Source organism: Nannospalax galili, unplaced genomic scaffold (assembly GCF_000622305.1).
Source record: "Nannospalax galili isolate Female #2095 unplaced genomic scaffold, S.galili_v1.0 scaffold271, whole genome shotgun sequence".
NCBI classification, from domain to species: Eukaryota; Metazoa; Chordata; class Mammalia; order Rodentia; family Spalacidae; genus Nannospalax; species Nannospalax galili.
In genome coordinates, this window is record NW_008331789.1 from 4,440,220 (window position 1) to 4,466,008 (window position 25,789).

Sequence of the window (25,789 nt, forward strand, 5' to 3'; positions counted from 1 at the left end):
TTCTGGAAGGAATGCAGGGAATATTGGATAATCAAAGACATCCTGCTAAGGGTCTTCAAGAAACAAGTTCTAGCCACTAAGGCCAGTCTGTCTACACAGCATCCAGTTGACAAGGGGACTGGGCCTGTTCCTTTCCTTCCCTCAGGAGCACCCCTCCCCAGACTGAGTCAAGTGACAGCAGGCTGGTTGCTTTAGCTCTGTCCTCACCAGGACCTAAAATGCACAGGTTGTCTGTGGAGATATTGGTAAAGATGGGGAAACACAGCTCTGACTTTTGGGAGGGCAAACAATGTGGCCCAGGACTCACACGTAGTCTTGTGTTTCTCAATTCAGCATAAACAATTCCACAGATTGCCAACATCAGAGAATATCACCGTAGACTGTGACGTGAATACAGAGAAAATGAGCATGCCAACCACAAAGACTAACCATCATAGTACAGCAGCTGCCGCTGCTTAACATACCAACTTCAACCTTCTTCACGCCTCCAGGCAGGCAGAAAGAATTTAAGATTTCATATCATAGAATTATACCCATCCTGTCTGCCTCCTCTTCTAAGTCCCTGAAACCCATGCCTCCACCCATGAGCCCCAGTGGTGAGAGTTTTCCCTTCTTGCAGTAAGCAACACACCCATCTCCTCTTCTAAGTCCCTGAAACCCATGCCTCCACCCATGAGCCCCAGTGGTGAGAGTTTTCCTTTCTTGCAGTAAGCAACACACCCATCTCACTCAATTTTCATGTGTTTCCAGTGGTCTTGGGTTAGGATCTGGACAGTAATAAGCAGTCTTGGTTGGGATACTGAAGAATCCAAATGCTGTGACAATCACTGTGTAGTCTGGGCAGAAATTCTGCAAGCAGCTTCTTACAGGCTTTTGATTGGTTAATAAGAACGTTTTCCTGGTAGCTGGAGAATCTTAGTTTGATAGTTTTCTTCTTGCCTATCAGATGGAGTCTTGGAGGCTCAGTGTAGAGTAGGCTAGCCCAAATGTCAGGAATCAAGGTTAGTGGCATGTCCCCCCATTTTCTGCTGCTCTGCTCCTACCAAGAGATCCCAAGACCTTCACCCTATCTGTCCCCATCAATGATTCCCTACAGTTTACCTCTCACCCCTTCCCCGTCCTCTGATTTACCCAGGTTAGGCTGACTCCAGGAAGCCAGAGGAAGAAAGAACACTAGAGGAAGGAGGACAATTCATGACCCACAGTTCTCCCACGTGACAGACACTGCATAAGATGCTGACTTGTGCTTAAGTAAAAATCTCACATTAGAAGTAGAGACCAGAGCTCAGAGCAGCATAGAGCCTTGAAAGTCAGACCTGGCTCTTTTTGCTAGACGATGCTGCCTCCCACAGGAAATTTAAACTGTGTACCTATGCTCAAAACAGAGTGGACTCTAAATAGAAATGAAAGTCAAGATTCTGACGGGGACTCATCATGTCCCTAGACTACAGTAGAGGTTCAAGATCAGTTATTCCAAGATGTTGGGAGAAAGTGAGTAGGGTAGGGGCTAGAGAGCTGCCCCTGCAGTTACAAGTACTAGTTGATCTCGCAGAGGACCCAGGTTCAGGTCCCAGCACCCACATAGTGGCTAACAACCTCCATAATTCCAGCTCCAGCATATTCAATGCCCTCTTCTGCTCCACAAGCACTGCACACACTAGGTACACTTACAAACACATAGGCAAAATACTCATACACCCAAAAGTAAAAAAAAAAAAAAATTAAAGTAGCTTTATAAAAAAGTGAGTGGGGCAGAAAGAGGTAAAGTTTGTGCTAATCGTATATATAATACATATAATTTTATTATTAAATACAGTTTTACGTTGACAGCTTGCACTGGGTATCAGAACTCTTCCCCCAGCCACCAGTCTCTAAGCTTATACCATTCCCAGAATAACCACAGCATTTCTACTTCAGTAAGGCACCGCTCCCATCAGAAGCCCTCACTCCCTAAATCCACTTCCGTCTACACTCTTCGTTCTCACGTGAACAACCCTCTAGCTTTCTAGTTCTCCAGGGCAAGCTCAAAAAAACAAGCAAGTGAATTGACCTGCTTCTCACTGAACCCCGTATTTAAGTAAAGACTGCCACCTTGTGGGAAACGTGAGTGGTCAGTGAGCATCTAGGACACAAAGATTTTCCGAGTAGAGTTTTAAAATAAGAAAGAGCTTCACGTTGAAGGAGTTCCTAGCAGTGACTAAATGACTTTATATCCATACACGGGTGCCAAGGATTAGAGTGCAACTGACCATAACTAGTAATAATCAGATACATACAGATTAGAGACGCATGCACCAATATCTAAGCGTTATTAGCCAAAACAATGAGTCTTTCTGTAAGAAACAGTAGTTTTTAAATGAAACGATCTTTTTAAAGATTAAAAACTCATTCAATTTTATGTCTTACAGGGTTTATACTGAGTCCAATATGTATAACTGTATTAATTCAACTGTGAACCTAAAATTTTTATAGCCACTTTTGAAAGAGATGTATCTTTGCTCTGGAAATTGTTATTGAGTATGTTAAAGCTGTAATGAAATGCTTCTTCTAATAAAATAAAAAAGAAAGCTTTTCACATTGAAGGAGTTCCTAGAAGTGACTAAATTATTAATCTAGAAAAGATCTTGTGAAATATACTGTGTGGTGGGTGCATAGGGCATACCAGAGAGCCTCAATCGTGTGACAGTTTCATTCTGTTACAGCAGTAAGTATAAAGGCTAGCAATAAGTATAAAGAACATGCAAGTTATAGAGAATGCGAGAGATTTATGAGGTCTATGTAAAAATCGGGGGAAATGCATAAGATGAAATTCCAGGAGTGGTGGGGGAGGAGGTAGAGTGCTGGGCATTAAATAAGGAGGGGACGTTAGCTGACATTGAACAAACTGAAGGAAGACAGGGCCTTAGCACACAAACAGCCCAAGGAGCCCAGACAGAGGCCCTAGTGTCTGATGTGTTGAAGGAAAGAGCGGGGCTGGAGCAGAGGAAGCCAGGAAGAGCTGATGGAGATGCAGGGAGAAAGGTAAAGAAGTCACCCCAGGCTTCTACCTACACTAGAGTTAGGAGCAACAGATGTTGCACATGAAAAGTGCAAGATACTGCTTAAATTCAAAAGGAAAAAGGAGATAGGGAGATGGCTCAATGGGTAGAGTACTTGCTGTGCAGACATAGGAACCTGAGTTTAGATCTCCAGCGCTCACTTAAACTGGGCGCGGGAGTGCTTGGTTGTAACCCTAGCACTGGAAGAACAGAAACAAGAGGATCCCCCGGACTCTCTTGTCAGCCAGTCAAGGCAAAATAGCAAACTTCAGATGGGGTCTGAGATCTCAGGAGACTGCCTGAGAATGCCTGGATCCTGCCCCCACGTGGTGAAGCCTGTGGGTGGAAACTGACCCTGATTCTAGCCACTCCAACAGCTATCAAAATACCTGAAAACAAATCCTGAATCCACTACACTTGAGTCCAGCCTTGGCAGACAAAAGAAAAATGAGGAGGAACCCAATAGAGGGATGCTTTTGGAAGCTCTCATCAAGAAATTCCAATGGACTCTGATATGAACATTTGAAATTTGTCTTGTTCTGATTTTTTTTTTCTGGTTCCTTCTCTAGAACTTGTAATGGTAATTACTCTTGCCCTCACTGCTCCTTCACATCTCCTATTCACCAGTCAAGGACCTTCTTTTCTCCCTACGGATAATACTTATGCAATTTTGGAGTCTTTTAGATAGACCCACTGAAGGGGTACCCCAATTCCTCACCCTGCATCCTTGTTCAGCATCGAAGAAGCGAAAATGGTCTGCGTCCCAATTCCCTACTGGCAATTTGAGTAACCTCTTCAGAGGATGGTGTGATAAGAATAGGAGGTAGGAATTGGCTAGGCAGTTAGGGTATAACAACTCCAAAGAAAAGTAGCCAGTTTCTGGGCTAAAAGTCAAAATGTCCTTGGGCCTCTTAGCAACATGCTCTGTTCCAAAGGCCAAAAATGTCAAAAGTATTTGGGAGCTCTTATGTAATCCCTAAAAGATTTTAGGGATACCCCTTCAGAGGGGGGAATGTAAAAGTAGCAAAAATCCCCATAAAAAAGAAAGGAAGGAAGGAAGGAAGGGGAAAGAGAGAGAGAGAAAGAAAGAAAGAAAGAAAGAAAGAAAGAAAGAAAGACACAAAAGTTGTCAGAAAAAAGTGATGGGGAGATATGGGAGATGTTGGAGGGGAGGGGGAGTGGGCATGGATTTGATCAAAATACTTTATACGCATTTATGAAATTCTAAATAAAGTTTTTTAAAAACAGCAACAACAACAACAAAATGGTAAACACCGGGTTCATTGAGAGACGCAGTTTCAAAAAATTAAGGTGGCCAGGTGTGGTGGCGCACACCTTTAATTTTAGCACTTGGGAGACAGGAGCAGGCAGATTTCAGTGAGTTCAAGGCTAGCCTACTCTGTATAGTGAGACTCTGTCTCAAAAAACAAGCAAATAAACACAATAGAGGAAGAGACCCAGTACTGATCACTGGCATACACACACATGCATATGCACACATGCACACACACATGCACACACACAGGAAAAGCTGGATGCAAAGACAGAGACACACACAAGATAATATGAAGGCTCCTGGGGAACTCCTCCTGCAAGGCAAGGCCACCTCAAGACAGCAGGAGCTAGGTGCGGGGTATGGACAGTCTCTTTCACATCCCCCAGAGCCACTCCTGGTAAGACCTTCATTTTGGATTTGCTGCTTCCAGCCTGTCACATAGTACATTCCTATTACTGAAACTGTACAAGGTACAGACCCTTATTATGGTTACTCTGGCAAACTAACACACCTCGTCAAGGTAAGGTGGTACACTCTAATGACTCAGAAACTTCACCCCTAAGCACCCTCCAAAAGTCCTATGCCTACGTACTCATGCACATGTTAGCATTATGTAGTAAGACCTGAGAGTAACAGGCTAGGGTGATGAGGGGCCGTGTGGTCACTCAGTAGGGCACAGTTAAAATCAACCAGCTATGACTCAGATCCGTGCATGAATAAGTCTCAAAAGCAATGTCATAAACATTGTCAAATATCATTCCCTGAAAAAAAAATTGTTAATTCTACAAGACGAAAGCATGCAACAAACAGAAATTGAGAACAGAACTGAGCTGATGTTTTCTCTTCTGACCAGAACCTGGCCTAGTGAGGATGCGGAAATGGAAATGTCCCCTGCCTCGGGGAGAGAACTGCTGTGTGGAGAGATTGGGTTTTTTTTTTTTTTTCAAAATAAAAAGTAGTATATATTTAACTTAGCAAGTTTATTCCTAGGGTTCTGTGTTATGCATAGATAGATAAATAGATGATGATAGATAGATAGATAGATAGATAGATAGATAGATAGATAGATAGATGATAGATAGAAAAGTTTTATCATAGCATTCCTTATGAAACATTGGAAAAATTAAAACAATGAAAATGTACCTAGATGTAAATCAAGGTACAGTAAGTTCATATGGTGGACGCTCTATTAACTGTGAGACGGAGCCAGCTATGCTGGTAAGCAAGGAGCAGAGGGAAGTGAGACACGGAGGAGAGGGCTCTGTGTTGAAAGCAAGCATGGGTGCTTTGCACGGAGAACATTTCTAGAAAGCTACAGAAGAAACAGACAGCAGCATCTGCCTCTGAGGAAAGGGCAGAAAGAATTGGAGTAAAGGGGGAAAGATTGGAAGGAGGGCTGTTTCTAACTTTTTACCTGTAACATGTTATTTCTAACAGAAAAAATAAAAAGTAAAAAGAGCCAGGCATAGTTGCACAGGCCTTTAATCCCAGCACTCCAGATCAGAGGCAGGTGGATCTCTATAAGATTGAAGCCATCCTGGTCTACATATTGAGTTTCAGGCCTGCTGGGGCTACAGGAGACCCTGTGCCAGAAAGACCAAAACAAACAAATAAATAAAAACAAAAACAGGAAAAAAAGGTATGAAACAAATATGCTCTCAAATATATACAATATATACACAAATAACTCTCAAACATCCCTTTGTGGTTTTTAAATCTTGTCCAATTGGGTGTTTTCAGTCTCTGTCCTTGAAGAATTCCAAAAGAGATTTTAAAAAATTGTTTTTATTGACTTTTGTGTATTTTATTCAGAATATCTCAAACAATCCTAATCACCTTTATACCCCCTACCCCCACCAGCACCATCTCATAGCCCCCTCACTGGAGCTCATATAATCCGTCATTCGTGTTAAGGCCCAATGTGTCAAGTCAGTGTCCCCAGACGTTCCCCTGTGCAAGTCCATCCACTGAGGTCTAGTCAGCCTGTCTGCCAACTTACACCACTACAGACACTTTAACATACAAGTAAACTCTTACTCACAGGACCCAAGATAATCAATTTTACTATGAATTTAATCCCATTTAATCTATGAAATGCCAAAGACAGAAATGACTTCATAATCTTTGCTTGGCAGTCTCAATAAGAGAAAAAGAGCGTTGGAACAGTATCGGGAGGAATATGGGTAGTGGACATATAACAATGTGCCTACGGGAACTTTCTATTCTATTCTTTCTTCAAATTTAATTACACTAGTTTCAAAATATCTCAAGATCATATGTATAAAGCTGCCTTCTCCAATGTGGGTGTACAATGTTTAACATGTTCTAGTAGGACATGGAAAATGGAACATAGCAATTAAAAAAATACATTATTAAGTACTTGAACTATGCTGTTAAAACTACTTATGCTAAAGCTGTGTGTGTGTGTGTGTGTGTGTGTGTGTGTGTGTGTGTGTCTGTTTGAGACAGAATCTTCTTCTAGCCCCAGCTGGCCTGGAACTTGCTATATAGATCAGACTGGACTTAATCTCGCAGAAATTCAGCCTCTTCCTCCCGAGTGCTGGAACTAAAGACATTCGCCACCATAGCCTGGCTCTTAAGCTATACTTTTAAGCAGATCAATATACAACATATTTTTGCCAGCCAGCTTAAGTTTTACATATTTGTTTTGCTGGGTTTTTCTTGGGGATTAATTGATTTTATATTCTTCATCCTGCATTCATTAATTTTAACAAATGTTCTACACTGGACATGCTTCATTTTCATTGTTAGAGAAAAAAAAAGACTGTCATTCAAAGGAATAAAAATGATAATATCTTGTTTGATTGACTTCGTATTTCTAATCTTGGTTGTTGCTTATTTCTTCATTCCCTTCCTCCAGAGTGGGTATTTACTGATAAAATGATTTCTAGTTCCCATACATATCAGTGTGTGACATAACCATACCTCCCCTTTCTGACCCTTTGAAACACACATGCACAGAAAACTAATTAACTTCATCTCTCACTCAGCTTCTTGCTTGTATCTCTCAACATCTTAAATGCATCCATTTCTCCTTTGACATAACTTTGGTCTTTGTGATTTTTTTGATCTGACCAATTTCTTTTTGTAATATTTTATTTATTATTTTTATTTTATGTGTATGCATGTATAAGTACACCCTTGCCGTGCAATGACCGTAGAGGACAGAAGAGGCTGTGGGATCCCTTGGAACTGGAGTTATGGACAGTTGTTAGTGGTCATGTGGGTGCTGGGATTCAAACCCGAGTCTTCTGCAAGAACAGTCAGTGTTCTTAACTTCTGAGACATCTCTCCAGTCCCAAGATCTGATCAGTTTCTAAGAGAGTCCTTTAAAAGCAAGAATAATAGCCGGTCAATTCTAAAGTCATTTTGACAAAAAAGTTCTCCTAAGCTATACTTTTTAAGTGTCCATTTCCTCTGTAAAAGAAATTGTCTTCATCACAGCTCCTAGACTACTCTGTAGAAACAAGAAATTTTGCTTCTTCTCACTCGAATGTGTATATACCTTTTTGAAACTTTGTTTAGGCTTAATATCTTAAATTATATAATTCCATTAAGTTGTTCATTTAAAAAATTAGGTAAGTAAAGAATAAAAACTACTTTTTCCTGTAAAAATCAATTTGATACTGATATGTCGATTGTAAAAAGCACAGGATTATGGAACTCTGGAGGTATTCTTTACTGGGATGAGTTCTCAACCCACTAAAAAGCATGTGCCTCTCAATAACACCCACTCTCTTCCATTGGTCATGGCTTTTTATTCAGACACCATCATGTTTATATTCTTTTCAGCAAAATTCAGATGAGAGGTGACTACGACTTGGACAGTGATGATGGAAGTGGGTAGATTCTGGATACATTTGTCTGAGGTGAAGGCAGACGAGGCTTATGCCCAGGCTGTCCTCAAACTTGCCATGTAATCCAGACTGACCTTGAACTATGATATTCCTGCTTCTGAATGCTAGGATTAAGGCATGCACACACACCAGGCCCGGGCTACATTTTAATAGTAGAACCCCTTTGCTCTGCTATGTACTTGCATATGAAATGTGAAAGGAAAAAGAAGACTGGGAAGTGACGCCAAGATTTTCCAGTTGAGCTACTAGAAAAATAGTTTCTAGTTCATAAAGGGAAAGAAAGGAGTTGAGAAAGGCCTCAGAGGTTTGGGTTTGCATAAATGAGCTTTGCAATGTCCACCACCATCCAAGTGGGGATTTTTCAACAGAAAGTTGGATTGTGTGAGTCTCGGGGTACTAGAGAAAGGTCTTGGGTAAAGCTATAAACTTGGGAGCAAAGTCTATATAGAGATGGTAGAGGAAGAAAATGTTCAGAAGGAGGGAATGAATTCGGATCTTTCAAGAGATTCTGATTGATCAAGTAAAGATGAAGGCTGGAAACTGGCCAATGGATCAATAACTTTAGCAAGATTGGTTTAGGATGAATGGTAACATCACTGGAGTCGATTAAAGCAATATTACTTCAAGAGCCTCTGAATGGCTTTGAGGTTTTAGCCTGTCTTGCGACTATCTACTCTCAGCAAGGCAGCCAGAGTGATCCTTCAGTTAAGATGTGACACACCAGTACACAGTATTTGCAATCTATATCACGACTGGCACGTGTCCTGTGTCTGAAGTTCCAGAGGAAACTTGAAGAAAATTAACATCACGTAGTAAATACTTTGGTACAATAACAACTATGTGAGTGTAAAAGTAAATATTTAATAAGTACCTATCCGATATATAGAGTGCAAACACAATTATATTGTCATTACAAACTAAGACTTTCAGTGTAAGAGAAGCAAGACATAAGCATAAAAATATTAAAAACCTTGTAACTTTTGCTTTGGATTGAAATCATAAATATGAATGGGTATGTATTTGTCTCTCCTTTAAAAGACTATGTCTTCTAAAACTGTTCACTAAAAGTCCAGAAAATCATGGGAGCCTGGTATCAAGTAATACTCTGATATACTAAATTTTATTACCACCAAAAGCAGTCAGGATTCCTTGTAATAATGAACAATCCTGTCTCTAGGGCAAGAGAATTACAAGGTGGGCTTGGGACACCTCATTATGATTAAAATAAAAGAATCAGGCTGGAGAGATGGCTCAGCGGTTCAAAGCATTGACTGCTCTTGGCAGCTAACAACCATTAGTGCCATTAGCACATGGCAGCTAACAACCATTAGTAACCCCAGTTCCAGGGGATCTGATGCCCTCTTCTGACTTCCTTGGGCATTGCATAATATGGGTGCACTTACATACATGCAGGCAATACACTCATATACATAAAATATTAAAAATAAAATAATATTTAAATGTGATGGAATCAATTTGAAGGGAGCTCAGTTGGCCAAAGATGGAAGAGTTTGGACAATGAATAGAACAGTGGCAAGAATGAATTGTTGCTCATCAAATAAGACTGTGAGTTCATAATCATACTGAAATATAAACCTACTGTGCATCTCTGGGGGTCGATACAGCATCAACTCATTCTGTTTTGATGGCTAATTTTAGGTGCTAAATTGATTGGAATAAGGGAATACTTAGACATTTGGAAAGCTAGATGTGTCAGTGAGGCTGTTTCCAGAAGATATAGGTGTGAGAGCCTGAGTGTACTAATGGAGAAAATCCTGCTCTCAAAGTGGGCTGCTCCACAGTCAGGGGCATGTGGAGAACAAAAGCAGATGGACTGGTCTCTGGCTCCAATAGTGTTCTCTCCTGCTCTGGGCATCAGATGGTCAGGCTCTCTGGCCCTGGGAGTCCAGGACTTAGACTTGCAGCTGGCCTGGTCCTGGGGATTTGGGTGCTCTCCTGAAAGTTACACCATTGGCTGCTCTGGCTCTGAGCCCTTCAGACTTGGACTGAGCAATGCTTCTGGCATCCTGTGGTCGCCAGCCTGCAGAGGGCCCGTTGTGAGATTTCTGTCACTGCAACCACGTGAGCCAATTCGCTAATGCCCCCTCCCCTTGCCATTATCAACTCGCACATTCTGCTGGTTCTGCTTCTGTGAAGAACCCGATTAATACCCTTATCAAGTGACTCATAAAGAGAAAGAATCAAGCACCTATCAATCTTTAGTTTATGAACTCTTGGGGCAACCAAATAGTGCAGAAAGCCCTCTGTTTAGAAGAACTGGAATAAATACATGAGAAAAGAACCTTCCAGTTGGAAAACATTAATTTTCTAATCCCTATAGAACTATCATCAAATGCCACCAAACCGACTGAATGAAAAGTCTTCATGGATCTTTAGAATGGATGGGCCAGGCACCTAACGCCCAGCTCTGGTAACCTTCAAAGAGTGGGGCAGTGTGGCATTCTGAGTCTCTTGATGTGATGCTGAAGCTTTACTTCCCTTTGTGAAGCATTCCTGCACCATCCTCACGTCTAACTGACTCTAAGCTGCTGTCAGTTTACAAGTAATGCAGGTGGTAGAAAAACATTAAATAACACAGGGGCTGGAGAGACGGTTCAGCTGGTAAGAGCTTGTTGCCCAAGCCCGAACCACCTGAGTTTAATTCCCATGTAACAATAGATGGAGAGCACTGGCCTCCACAGGTGCACCATGGCACATGCGTACACACACACACACACACACACACACACACACACACACACTCAAAAACCTACACACAATAATAATAAAGCAAAAATTAGATTAAACTCTAAACAAATAGTATCACAAAACTGTAATCAGCCAAAACAGTGATGGGAAATCCTAAGCCAAATGGCCATTGCGTTCAACACACTAATACGTATTTGTAAATGGAGAGAAAATGATAATAAAGAAAACTTAAGATGCACGTCTACACAATAGGAAGTGTGACTCTAGGACAAATCAAGTATGTCTTTGAGAAAATCCTGGAAACTTGAACACAGTGATGCTTTCCTTATTTTATTCCAACATAATTAAAATTTTATTTTTTTGTTGTTGGAAGTGAGGTATGTGATGTGTGTATGTTTGTTTCTGTGTGTCTCTGTGTGTGTGTGTTTCTGTGTGTCTGTGTATCTGTGTTTGTGTGTGAGTCTGTGTTTGGGACCCATCAGGAAGAAAGGGAAAAGGGAAAAACGCATATTCCCAGACTGTGGTGGTTTGAATGAAAACGTCCCCCTTAGGCTCCAAGTATTTGGAGATTTTGTCCCCACATGGTGGCGCTGTTTTGGGAGGTTTTAGAAGGTGCGGCTATCCTGGAGGAAGCACGTCACTGGGGGCGGGCTTAGAGAGTTCTTGCCGCATCTCCAGTCGCTCTCTTGCTTCCTGTGCCTGTGTGATGATGTGAGAGCTTAGTTTCTGCTGCTCCTGGTCCAGCCACCTCCAGCCACCATGCCTCCCTGCCATGACGGACTGTAATTCCCCTGGAACCGTAAGCTCAAATAAACTCTTCCTTCTACAAATTGCTTGGGTCAGTGTTTCTCTCACAGCAACAGAAAGTGACTGATACACAGACTATCCCTTAAACTCCCTGCCACAACCAGCCCGTAACTGCAGCTTTAAACACCTGTCCACGTTCAGTTCAGCTCTGCCCACCACTCACTGTACTGTATGTTTTCCTGTTTTGTTTCATGTCTGCCTCCACCTTTGAGACTATACGTTCTATAAATTCAAAGAACTTCGTGTGCTTTGCTCACTGTTCGGATCTAAAAGAGTTTGCAGGCATGCAGAAACACGGTTGGCCCTCTGTGCTTGTGGGTGTCGCATCCGTGGATCCAACCGACTGCAGACTGAAAATATTCAAAATAAGTTGTAGCAAGCATATACAGATGTTTCTCTCTCTCTCTCTCTCTCTCTCTCTCTCTCTCTCTCTATATATATATATATATATATCTGTATCAAGTGTATAAAGAGGTTATTTTCTAGACTGCGTGATAGAACAATAATTTGCATAGCATTTTTATTGTATTCAGTATTGTAAGTAATCTAGAGAAGACCTAAGAGACAATTTGAATATTATATGAAAATACCTCATGATTTTATAGAAAGGACTTAACACATAATTGATTTTGGTAGCCTTCTGGGGATACGGAGGGTCCCAAGATTAGTTCCCCAAGTTACAGAGAAATACCTGTATGTGTTAACGAATAAATGAGTCAGGAAATATTTAGATCTTAGAACAAATGCCAAAATAAGGACATGTCTTTTCAGTGCGATGCTGGGGTGTTGCTGCGGCTTGGCTATGGCCCTGAGTGCGAACTCCAGAGATTTACATGCTGGGACCTTGGTCCCCCTTGTGGTACTGTTGACGTTGTGGGACCTTTAAGAGGTGGGTGTTGTGGTGCATGCCTTTAGTCCCAGCACTCAGGAGGCAGAGGCAGGCGGATCTCTGTGAGTTCAAGGCCAGCCTGGTCCACATAGTGAGTTCCAGGACAGCTGGGGCTACAGGGAGGCCCTGTCTCAAAAAGACAAAAAAAAAGAGGTGGGGACCAATAGAAGGTGCTTAAATCACCCTCAGAATAGAAGGTGGGGTATCACTCTCAGAAAGGACTAATCCTAGTCTCCTGGAGGAAGCTGGTTCCTAAAAGAGCAGGCTGTTGTAAGAACCAGCTGGTCCCTCCCTGGTCTCTGCCTTTCTGCATGACTAAGCGATCAGTTCTGCACAGAGTCTCTGAGGCCGGCAGCCTGCCCGATGTGAGGCAGCCAAAAGGGCCTCCCCAGAGCCAGGCACTCCAGCATCAGGTTCCTAGGTTTCCAAAATTGTGAGCTCTACATACTTCTTTCCTTTGTCTATTATCCAACACCCAGTACTTCATTACAATAATAAAAATGGACTAAGGTGGGTAATGCTGAACAGATTTACTGAAGAATCAATTAGTACAATTTGGCTTTTGTTACTTTTTAACGTCAAGTCAGATGGTAACCTACCGTTATTGTCTGTTACAGATGCAAATAATTTCTCTGCAATAAAACGATATTCTTGGGCTGGAGAGATGGCTCAGTGGTTAAGAACACTGGCTGTGCTTGCAGAAGACCCAGGTTCAAATCCCAGCACCCACATAGTGGCTAACTACCCTACGTTATCTCCAGTTCTAGAGGATCTGACAGCTTCTTCTGTCCTCCGAGGGCACTGCATAACACAGGTGCATGTGCAGGCACCTGTATGTACTTGTACATACAAAATAAAAATAAATACATCAGAAATATTTTTAAAAGATATTCTCGAATTTTCTAGCTTCATATTACCCTCTAGAACATTAGCTTCCTTTATTTCTAATCTGCCTAAGTCTAATATTCATTTTTAGGTTAAAAAATTGTTTTGTTTTGTTTTGGTTTTTTTTGGTCTTTTTGAGACAGTCTCTCCTTTAGCCCCAGTTGGCCTGAACTTGCTATGTAGACCAAGCTGGCCTTGAACTCACAGAGATCCACTTGCCTCTGCCTCCCCAGTGCTGGGATTAAAGGCATGTACCACCACGCCCGGCTTATTATTTTTATTCTGTGTGTATGAGTGTATTACCTACATATGTTTAAGGGTACTCATGTTGTGAAATGCCCACGGAGGTCAGAGAGACCACCACGCCTGGCTTATTATTTTTATTCTGTGTGTATGAGTGTATTACATATGTTTAAGGGTACTCATGTTGTGAAATGCCCACGGAGGTCAGAGAGTGAGTCAGATCCCCCGGAACTGAAGTAACAGATGGTTGTTAGCCCAACCTGGGTCCTGTGCAAGAGCAATCAGTGCTCTTAACCACTGAGCCATCTCGCCAGTCCTCATTTTTAGATATTTACAGATACTCAGTTCCTCAAACTATTCTTTGAACTGAACTTATCATTTTACTGATTTCCTCATAAATGAATATTAAAATCCAGGCCTCTCTGGCTCCAAGTCCTGATTGGTTTACATTTTAGCTGGTTACTTTCAAGCCTGTAGCAAATGAATAAACAAATCTCCATGTGTGTGGCTCTATGTGCTCTGAAGCCAAATTCTTATCTTTAAATACTTATACTTGGAAAAATGCTTTCATGCTGTGATGAGCTGGGCCACCTGCTGTTAAATTTGGTGGTTGTTTGGGACATTTTTCTGTTAGCTTTTTGTCACTGCAATGAAATGCCTGGCATAATCTTATATAAAGGAAACCGGTTTATTTTGGCTCATGTTCTGGAAGTTCCAGTCTAAGAACTGTAGTCTTTACCATGGGTTTGTAATAATGTTCTGCTTTCTTCCAGTGAGTACACACATCTGAGTAGATTTGAATAAAATGATGAGGTCATTAAAGTGGGAATTGTAGGGAAGTAAAAATACAGAATCAGCCTCTTAGAAAATCTTGAAATTTTGAAGAGGAAGGAGAAGCAGAAAGGAAAAGGAATTAAAAAACCCACAAGACGATAGTACGGAATCCGTAAAGGCAGCCACTGTGAGCCTTAGAAGAGCGCCCAGCAGTCCCATGCTATTTACATTTGTGTCCACACTGTCTTTATTTTGACACAAGTGAGTTCAGTTCAGCAAGCTTAGAAAGAGACCAGAATATGATGAGCAATATATTGGAAAGGTGTAGAGGTGAATTAGAGCGCCTCTCTGAGTTCCAGGGTCAGCTGGGATGGAGAAGCTTTCAGATCAATGCCTGCCTCCAACCCTGTACTGCTGGCTGGACCACCAGCATCTCCCGTTCTGCTAGCATGGCAGTGGCTGCCATCCCCATCCTCCATAGGCGAAGCTGATCTTCACTAAGATGAGAGATTCCTGAAACTGCAGTCATCATCCCTCTCTAGAGACATATCTTGCTCTGTGTGCTGGCTCTCCGTTCCCACCTACAGGCTCTGCTCAACCCCTGAACATATTCTGAGCCCTGACTGTCACATGAGTTCTCCCACAGTGCCAAGAAATGCTCTCAGTGCTGACATTCTGTGCACACTTTGGTGAGTCTTAGCCATGTGCCTTTCAGACAGCATGCCCAGGGTCGTCTTGGTCAGAGGTTACTCTGTAGAGTTACCTTCAAAACAACAGAACCAGGGATGGTCTGTTCAGAAATATTATGCATTTAATGCTTCTGGTTTAATTTACAGAAGGCTGAGCTTCATAAAACCAATGTCAAGCTCTGATACCCATCTGCACATGACGTTGGAATGCAATTCAGGGTAGAGTGTGTGATTAGCATGCATAAGACCCTGGGTTTAAACTGCATGCATTAGTTACTTTACTTGTGATTAAGAACAAATAACTGAGATAGTCATTGATTTTCTCTTGGTATATAACAAAACAACCTGACAAAAGCAACTTTTAAAAGAAAGAGTTTATTTCAGCTAACAGTTTGAGGTCTATCATAGAGGTAGGAACCTGGAGGCTGCAGGCCACATTGTATCCACAATCAGGAAGCAGAGAGAAATGAATACTGTGCTCACTTGTCTTTCTCCTTTTTATTCAGTCCAAAATCACAGCCCATGGAATGGCGCCACCCACAGTTAGGGTGGGTCATCCCTGTTCAGCGAGCCCAGTCTAAAAACTCCCTCGGAGCCCAGAGATTTGACTTCTAGGCGATTCTAGAGCTTGTCAAGTTGGCAATCAATATTGATTAATCATTACAACTCACAAAAAGCCACTCAAGGAAGGCAGGGTTTATTTGTCACAGTCCATTATAGCAGAGAAGGCTTGGTCCATGTTCCCTATCAGGAAGCAGAGAAATGGAAAGGGAAATAAGAGTATCCATCCAATATCCCCCCTTTTTTCCAGCCCAGGACCCCAGCCCATGGGATGGTGTCCCCGAGGTAAGGATGGGTCTTCCCTCCTTAGTTAAATCTCTAGCAATGCCTGCACAGACACATCTAAAAGTTGATTCATTCATGGTCCAGGTGCACCTTAATCCAAGGCAGAGAAGGCTTGGTCCATGTTCCCTACCAGGAAGCAGAGAAATGGAAAGGGAAATAAGAGTATCCATCCACTATCCCCCCTTTTTTCCAGCCCAGGACCCCAGCCCATGGGATGGTGTCCCTGAGGTAAGGATGGGTCTTCCCTCCTTAGTTAAATCTCTAGCAATGCCTGCGCAGACACATCTAAAAGTTGATTCATTCATGGTCCAGGTGCACCTTAATCCAATCAAGTTGATAATAGAAATTGGCCATTGAACCCCAGCACAGAAAGAAAAAAGACAGGCGGCTAATGAGTTTTGTGAGGATAAGAACTTTTTTAAAGTAATGTTAATGAAAAGGATCAGGTAAAAAAGATAAAAACCATGGAAACTGCAATACTGAGATGACTCCCTTGGTGAAGTGCTTGCCTTGCAAGTGTGAGAACCTGAGCTTGAGCCCCAGAAAAAGCTGGGTATGGCTGCCTGTGTTTGTAATTGCAGCACTGGGGGTGGGGGGGCAGAGACAGCAAGATCTCTGGGGCTTGATGACCATCAACTAGTCTACTTGGCAAGCTCCAGGCCAATAGAGAGACCCTATCTAAAAAAAGGTTGAACTTTGCCTGAGGAACAATGGCTGGGGTTTTCCTCTAGTCTCCACACACATGTGCACGTACATGCACCCCACACACATAAAATCATGCAACCTGTAAAGAAACTGTCTCACAAAAGAAAAATTAGTCTACATACCCCAAACACAAAGTGGTAGATTTGAACATAGTAATATGGATTATATTTTTATTTATATGGTATATATTTATTTATAGTATTTATAATATACTGGATAATGTGACATTTATTTGATTCAACCAAATATTTAGAACTTCTTTTACAACTTAGGCACTATTATTGGGGGCTCAAAACATATCCCTGGACAAAAGTTTCTAAACTTGGGAAGGTAATATTCCTGGAGGCATGTCCTACATGTTTGTCACTGTAATTCTAGTTCCCAGAAGGTTTTTAAGGGTGTGAGACATGCAACAGAGTGACAATAACGAAAGACAAGAAGGAAATAAAAACAAAATAAGCTCCCAAAACAACTGTGAAAGGCTGAAGCTTTCCTCAGAATATTCTCCCCATGGAGAGGGAGGGTTGTTTCTCTTCCTCTCAAGTCAGGGCTAATCTTGGCTTGATAACCTGTGACCCTGAAAGGGTGGCAGTTATGGGGTTAAAGCTTTAGAGGATGCAGCAGACTCCAGTTTTAGAATGTGGGAGTCCTGGAGAAATCCAGCTGTCTCAGGGAAGGACCATGTAGAGCAAACACATGAAGAGAGAGAGGCCCTGAGATGATTCAAAGAGAGAGGCCTGGTCATCTCAGGTGAACCCAGATACTAGTCATGCAAGCGAGACGTCTTGAATGATGCCCTGGATAATGGCAGACTCAGGTGTGACATCATGTAAAGCAGGCCCCCAGATGACCCCTGTCTATCCACAGAACCATGGGACTTAGTAAATGATGGTACTGCAAGTCACTGAATTTCAGGATGGTAGGTTATTATAGTGACATAGAGATGGTACCTGGCAATAAGATACTGCATAACAGAACCCTAAAACAAGGCATGATGACTCGTTGGAAGGGTTGTCTCTATGAGGCCATGGCACACAGGCTTTTCATCAAACACATCTGGTTGCTGCTGTGAAGATGTCTCATTACGTGAGATTAACTCAAATCATAGAGCTGGAGCAAAGTACTTTACCCTCCATAGTTGTAAATGGGCCATGGCTAACCAGGCCCTAAGAAAAAGACTAAAGATCCAGGAGGAAAGGGGATCCTGCCAGACTTCCTTCAGACCCAAGCCACAGCATCAGCAGTTCCGGGGCTCCAACCTGCTGGCGTAGAGGACAGATATTTGTGTTACCAGCCTCCACACTAACGTGGACCAATTCCTTAGTAGTTCTCTGTCTCTCTCTCTCTCTTCCTCCATTCCTCTGTCTCTGTCTCTGTCTCTGTCTCTCTCGTCTCTCTCTCTCTCTCTGTCTCTCTCTCTCTCTCTGATTATATTATATATAATTTCTGTTTGGGGACCCTGTGGTTTAGCACTGACAGGATGCCATGCAGAAGAAGGAAGTTCTCAAGAGACTGTTCATGTGGCCTCACACACAGGAAGTGTTTATTGGAGGCTGGAAGAAAGGTGGCCCCTGGCATGAAGTACATAAAGTATGAGAACTCTGCCAACCACAGAAATGGAGGTACAGGGACTAGAAAGATGGGTCAGCAGTGAAGAGCACTGGCTGCTCTTGCAGAGGACCCATGTTCAGTTCCCAGAACCTACATGGTGGCTAACAACCACCTGTAACTCCATTTCCAGGGGATCCAATACCCTCTTCTGAACTCCACAGGCATTGCATGCACGTGGTACACCTACACACGTGCAGGCAAAACACTAATACACACAAAAACAAAATTAAAAACATTTAAATGGAGATGTACAAAATAAACCTCATGAACCCAGGATTTGGCTCAGAAGACTTCAGAGCAGAAGTCTCCGTTCTTTTTTAGCTGTGTAAGATAAAGTGCAGACAGAAAAAGATGAAAGAATTCTTTATTCCTAGTGCAGACTCAAAGAGCAGACATTTCCAAGTTATGATTTGTTAGGTTTGAAAATAAAACTGTCATTCTTGGTCTTTTTGATAAGGGTATCAAAATAAGAAATGTCCTCAGGTTAATAATTAAACTCAAGGTGTTGTCAGTGAAATGTGTTCTTGGGGTGGGCATTTCAAGGATGTGGTTATAAGGCACTTTGTGTGTTTGTGTAAATATTACCTAAGACATAAAGAATGCCCCCTAAGATAAATAAGTAAATGAATCAACAAAAAGGATCAAGAATATGAACAAAATTTAAATGACAAAAACAATCAAACACCAGATAACATGCTAATAAGACTCACTGGCAATTGGGGAACAATTAGATGCTATTTTTCTCATAGTTAAAAAAGTTGAAGGCACAGTCATGGCAGATCATGGTGAAGGAGGCCCTTTTGTAGGCTGAGGTGGAAATGTAAAGCAGTGAAGCAGTTTTGGAGGGGATTTGGAAACATCTGGAATTCAAAAGACACTAAAACTTAAAATATGCATCCTTTTCCCACTTGACAGTCCATCATTGGTAACCTGCCATATAGAACAGTCCAACATGTGCATGAAGGTAGACATTGAAGATGCCACTGGCGAATGGGAACTCATCTGCACTCCTGTCCCTTCCCTAGAAGGGAAGATCACTCCCTAGAGCACAGCAGGGGCTCAACAAATATTTGGTGAATGAGTGAATGAATGAATGAATGAATAGGATTAAAAAATTGGAAACTGGGCAGGCAAGATGGCTCAGAAGATAATGGTCCTTGCTGCCAAGCCTGACAATCTGACTTTGAGCCCCAAAATCTACATGGTAGAAGGAGACAACTGATTCCCCCCAAGTTGTCCTCTGACCTCCACTTATGCCTTGTGGCATGGATCTCCACCCCAAAAGTAAGCAAATAAATAAATTGAATGAAAATAATTTTTTGTCAACTAGAAATGATTATATCCACCCTATAAAGATGAGGTAGAACTTTGTGTACCAACATGAAAGGCCTTTGCCACTAAGTGCTAACAAGTCAGTTCAATAAATTAAAAACAATGCAACTCCCAGCACTGGAGCACTGACTCACTGGTGTGGCTTAAATCCATGTAATGGTTGTGCTTAATTGGTGTTTTATGTGGTGGAGAGGGGTCTGCAGCACTGCACTTTCACAGCAATAGCATTTTAAGCACTTACTAGGACGAGATTATTCCTTAGTCCTGTCATTTGTCCAGGTGCTGGGTACTCTGTGTTTCCATCATACGTGACGAGAACACTAGGAGATACATTGAGAAACTAGTCAAAAGTCACAGTGCCACAGAGCCAGATTTGAGCTAAACAGTATGACTTCTAAATTAACATTCTCAAACCCCTGGAGGACAAGGTACCATGTGCTCCAGTTAAGCTGGTTGACTCATGGTTATTAGTATTATCGTCTCTCTATTTCAAAGGTCTCTGCATGGCCTATAAACTTTGCAGCCAGTCTATCTATAAAACATGCATAGACCATGGCTAGGAGTTCTGTGTCTACAAGCAAATGTGGGAAATTTACTCAAACTTTGTAACTCTTTATCTGTCAATGACGATACCAATGGTAGGTCTTTTGTGTGATTCTCTCTTATTCTAACCTATTATGATCTATTGTTTATTCATTCATTCACTTATTGTGATGCTGGGGATGAACCCAGGACTTTGTGAAAGCTAGGGAAGAGCCCTACCTCTGAACTGCATTCTCAACAACGATATGGTTGTTGAAAGTCTACAGATTGGGGGCTGGAGAGATGGCTTAGAAGTTAAGAGCACTGGCTGATCTTGCAGAGGACTCAGGGTCAATTCCCAGCACCCACGTGGGGACTAACAACCATCCATAACTCCAGGGGATCCGTCGGCCTCTTCTGACTTCTGTGGGCATTGCACAACACGGGTGTGCACCTACCTCCATGCAGGCAATACACTCATACACATAAAATAGAATTAATAAAATATTTTTTAAAAACCCAAAAGATTACGGATTGGATATTTTGTAAGTCCCAGCATACAATAAGCACCATCACTAATTCAATTTTATAAAATGTGTGTAAGTACATGTTTGTGTGTGCACAGTGAGACATGTAGAAAGATACTTATCAAAATATTAACAGACTGTGTCAATGGATGGGTGAGTGGACAAGGATGCTTGCTGCCAAATCTGAGGATCTGAGTTTGATCCCAGAACCCACAAGATGGAAGGCAAAAATAAACTCCCAAAGATTGTTCTCTGATTCCCACACGTACACCATCACACATGCATGCCTCCCCACCACACACACACACACACACACATACACACGCACCAAATAAATAAATAAATAAATGAATATAAAACTTTAAAATATCAACAGGCTATATTCTGTTATTTTTAACTGGGTTGGCATTTAAATAAATATGAATACATTAATATTTGCTGAATCCATATACATAAACATATGTGGATTACAATGCTCATAGACACATGTACAATTTTAATGCTGCACACACATTAAGCTGATTCTGGGTATCTAGCTTGCTGTATGGATGTACTCATCCAAGTACTGCATGAATTTACCAAAAATGATTGAACTGTCAAAGCCATTTTTAATCTGCAAACAGAATATTTAACAGGAACTTGGGAATATTTCTACATGAGCATTTTCAAAATTAAGACCAGTATCAAGACCAGAACCGCTGAGCATGTGGAAAGCCAGACCATACAGGCATTTCAACACATGGGCATTTCAACACTGAACAAACACAGCTCCCCTGAACGCTTTCCCAGCCTGTTTTGCTTTCTGTTCTACTTCGGAAATTAGTTCTACACCAAAACCCAGTCCTAGTAATAGAAATGCAACAAGCCCTTCTCTCTAGAGGCAGGGAGGGTCCTGGCTGGAGGGACGTTTCCACAGGCTCATGTAGGTTGTTTCCCAAGCTCTGTACCGATTCACCCAGCGGATGCAGCTGACCCAATGAGTAATATTTCAGGTTTTAAAATCTATCTTGTCTTATATTTTATTTTTGTTTTATTTATTTTATTTTGTGTGAATGGGTGTTTTGCCAGCATATGTAAGTGCACCGCAAGCGAGCAGTGTCTGTGGATGCCGGAAGAAGGAATCTGATCCTCTGGAAATAGAATTACACACTGCTGGGTCCTCTGGAAAAGCAGCCAGTGCTTTTAACTGCTGAGACATCTCTACAGCTCCCTTGTTTTGTTTTATTAAGGGTCACATGTATTTCTGAGTGTTAAAAGAACCAAAAAGTTGTTTATGGTTGTTTTTGTTTGGGTTTGATTTGGGGGTAGGGAGGTGGTTTTTGTTTTTTGTTTGTATTTTGAGACTGGATCTTACTTTGTATTGCAAGGCTGTCCTGGAATTCACTAAATAGCTATGCAGCCAAGGCTAGCCTTGAACTCATGACAATCCTCCTGACCCAGGCTCCACAGTGCTGGGGTTGGTTATAGGCATGAGACATTACTTCAGGGTGATGTTTCATAAAGATGAATAAAACGACGTACAGTCATCTGTCCTTTCTGACTCCTCCTCCTCCACCCCAAGCGACTTAGCTAAGTGTCACCTGGAACCCTCTTCCCGGCGGCAGGGGGGAAACCGTGTGCCAACGGAAAATGTCAACTTCCTGCGCCTGGGAGTCACTGTCCCTGGATCTCGGCTCTGGCTGGGGGCGGCCTGGGCTCACAGAGGCCGGCTCAGGCCACATCTCAGCGGAGCTCAGCTGAGGGTCGTTGGCGGGCAAGCGGCGCCAGCATCAGCACCGCGGGCACGCTGGGGCGGCCAGGGGCTCTGACAAGTAGCAAAGGACAGACTTTCAGCCGGGAACCTTACTCAGCACTGCCCACAGCCGGCATTCTACGACACAGGATGCTTTGTCTGGAGCGATCAGGACCGCTCCCAGCCTGGGTTCCAGCTGTGTTGCGGAGTCCGGCTGTGCTCGGTGCCCAGCGTGTGTCCCAGACGTCACTCACCTCATCTCAGGCCTGATGATTTGAGTGTAGTCCAGACATCGTCCCAGGAAGATTTCGGAAAAATGCTTCGTGGTAGGCTTCCCACGCCACTTCATGGGTGAGCGCGGCCACAGAACTGCGCCCACTGTCACTACGGCGACGATCAGGACGAGGAGACCCACGCCAAGACAGATCTGGGCTCTCCTAGACAGCCGGCAGCCAGGTTTGTCCCCAGACACCTGGCTGAATTCGCAGTTGGCCATGGGGCCCTTGAGGAGGTCAGCCGAGGCTAGGCAGGAAGAGAGCGAGTGCTGGCCGATGGTATTCGGAGCCTGCACCTCCGGCTTTCACTTGCCTTTTATCTGCTTCCTTTCCCCCACCCCCCAACCCCCTGCTACAGAGTTCCACTGGTGGCTGGACCAATGAGGGTTTAAAGGGCCTCAAGAGGCACTCCAGACTGCAGAGCCCATGGACCCCAAGCCTCAGCAGGCACACTGGAACAGTCCTTTACTCCTGGCCAGCACTTATCACCGGCACCCCTAATGCTTTCCTACATGTGTTCCCTGGAAGGCTGCCCAACTCTCTGTTCACAGGACGCCGTTGCCTGGGAATGAGTTCCCCATCTCTACTTAGCTTTGATAAAATCCTGCTCAGACACCCTTAAACTTTCAACTTAAGTCTGATTCCTCTCCAAGGAGCATCAGTTCAAATTCAGCCCTGGCTGTTGGCTGGGTCAAGTTAATTAACCTCTCTAAGCTTCTGTATGAAGCAGAGACCAATATTAATTTCTTCACAGGATTGTTATGACTGGATGAGTTAATTTATCCAAGGTGTTTAGCAGACTCCCTAAGACACTACTCCCTGAGATGTAGTAATCCACTACTAAATAAATGTTATTGCTGTTTTCTCTACAGAGCTACTGAGGGGATGCGATTTTACATGTACGGCGTGTCTCATATGTAGTAATACTGCATCCCAAGTGGGAACTCAAAAAACAGAGTGGCTCTTCCCACTTCCCCTTTCCTAAGGGGGTGTCTGTTTCCACATTCAAACAGAGACCTAAGTCATATGAGGGATCATGCAAAAGGTTTCTATAGGACAGTCATTTTCCAAGCAGAGGGAATGTTAGATGTAGACTCTGAAGCAGGAAAGCCCTTGGCCTGTTTCAAGAGCGGCAAGGTGGCCATTGTAGTAAGACTAGAGGATTGAGGGAGAGAGGCGTTTTGAGGGTAGCAGGAGGCAGGTAATCTGTGACTCTATAGGACAGGAAGGCTTCTTGAAGTGTGCATTTCACCTTTTTTAACTTTTAAAATAACATTTCTGTTTAACTATTTTATGTGACCCTGTGATTCTCTCTCTCTCTCTCTCTCTCTCTCTCTCTCTCTCTCTCTCTCCCTCTCTCTCTCCATGTATGTCCATGGATGCTCATGTGTCACTGTATAGCAGTGATGATAGGACAGCCTGGAGGAGTTAGTTCTCTCCCTCCATCATGTGGGCCCTCAGCATTGAATTCAGGTCATCAGGCTTCACAGCAGACGTCTACCTGGAAGGTCATCTCACTGGCCCACATTTCATTTTTAAACCATTCAAATCAGTGGCTGAGCTGATTTGGCATGTCATGTGAAAGGCTCAGTCTGGCTTTGGTATTGAGAATAAATCTTAGCTGGCAGAGGTGGAAACGTGGACCAGATATGATGACTTTAACAGAATAATAACAAAATGGCAACATTTTTTTTTTGGTTTTTTTTTTTGAGAGAGGGTCTCCCTGTAATCCCAGCTGGTCTGGAACTTGCTATGTAGACAAGGCTGGCCTTGAACTCACAGGGATCCATCTGCCTCTGCCTCCCGAGTGCTGGGATTAAAGTCATGTGCCACCATGCCCAGCCTTCAAAATGGCAAATTTTAAAAGAATCAGACTCTGGAAACAGTTTGAAAGTAGAAGCAATAGCATTTGCTGACTAGGATGTGGCATTTATTTAAGGATGGGAAAAGTCAGAGGTGATATCAGTATTTTTGATCTGAGAACTGACCGAAAGAAGGATCAGTGTTGCTATGCAGAGAAATGGGAAAACTGGCATGAAGTCTATTTGGTTTGGGGATAAGACATGGAGAATTTTTGTTTGGGCAGATGTAAGTTTAAGACCCGGAAGAGGAGGCATCAATTTCAGTAGGACGTACAGGGCGATGGCAAGGGTTCAGCACAATTTTTAAAACCAAGAGGATAAGCAAGGTCATAGAGAGACTGTGTGCATAGACAGAGGGCAAGTGTTCCAAAGACTCAGCCATTGAGCCTTCCTATAGCAGAAACCAGAAAGATGCAGGGATTCCAGCAAAGAGAGTTTGGTGACTCCCGAGAAAGAAGGACAGGAAGCTTGGAAACTCTTCATGGCACTGACAAGAGAGAATGTTTTATTTTTTTTAAGATCCATTTTATTTTTATTTGTGTGTGTGTCTCTGTGTCTGTGTCTGTGTATGTGTGTGTCTACGTGTGTATATGTTTCTCTGTGTGTGTGTGTGTGTGCACGCGTCTGTGTGTGTATACCACATGTGTGCAGGTGAGGACAATGGATCCCCTGTAGCTGGAGTTATAGGTCATTGTTCAGGTTATTCCCCCATGAGAAGGGAAGCTGTCTGACATGGATGTGGATTTGAACTCCCGACCTCTCCAAGAGCAACAAGAGCTCTTAAACACTGAGCCATTTCTCCAGCCCCAAGAGGGAGCATTTTAAAGTAATGAGGAGGACACAGCCCACCAGAGAAGGATCAAGAGAACATGTGAATGTGGTATCAGTAAGTTAGACTGAATTTGTTTTCAGGAGGAGGGATTTTTTTTTCTGTCAAAAGGAACAGAGAAATAAGGATATAATTGGAGAATGCAGGGTGTGATGGCATAGGCTCATAATTGGAACTCTTGGTCCCTAGACAGGGGTGCTATTTTGGAAAATTGTAGAATCTGAGGAGGTAAAGCTAACCAAGAAGAAGCAGTCCACTGGCAGGTCTGTGGGTGTATGCTATCCTGGCCATTTCCTGCCCTGCTCTCTGCCTCCTGCTTAGCCATAAGTAAGCAGCTTTCCTATGCTGCACCTTCCACGT

The 25,789-nt window shown here is 42.8% G+C and overlaps 1 protein-coding gene across 1 annotated transcript in view; it reads right to left on the reverse strand.

Annotated features, from left to right (window-relative positions):
• Nucleotides 1-23,269, reverse strand: part of Cd38 (CD38 molecule) — a 49,357-nt gene extending 26,088 nt beyond the window's left edge. The window contains exon 1 of the mRNA XM_008826885.3: nucleotides 22,718-23,269. Within this exon, the coding sequence (XP_008825107.1) occupies nucleotides 22,718-22,959 (242 nt within the window). The 5' untranslated portion in view covers nucleotides 22,960-23,269. The remainder of the gene's footprint in view (nucleotides 1-22,717) is intronic.
• Between the last annotated feature and the right edge of the window lie 2,520 nt (nucleotides 23,270-25,789).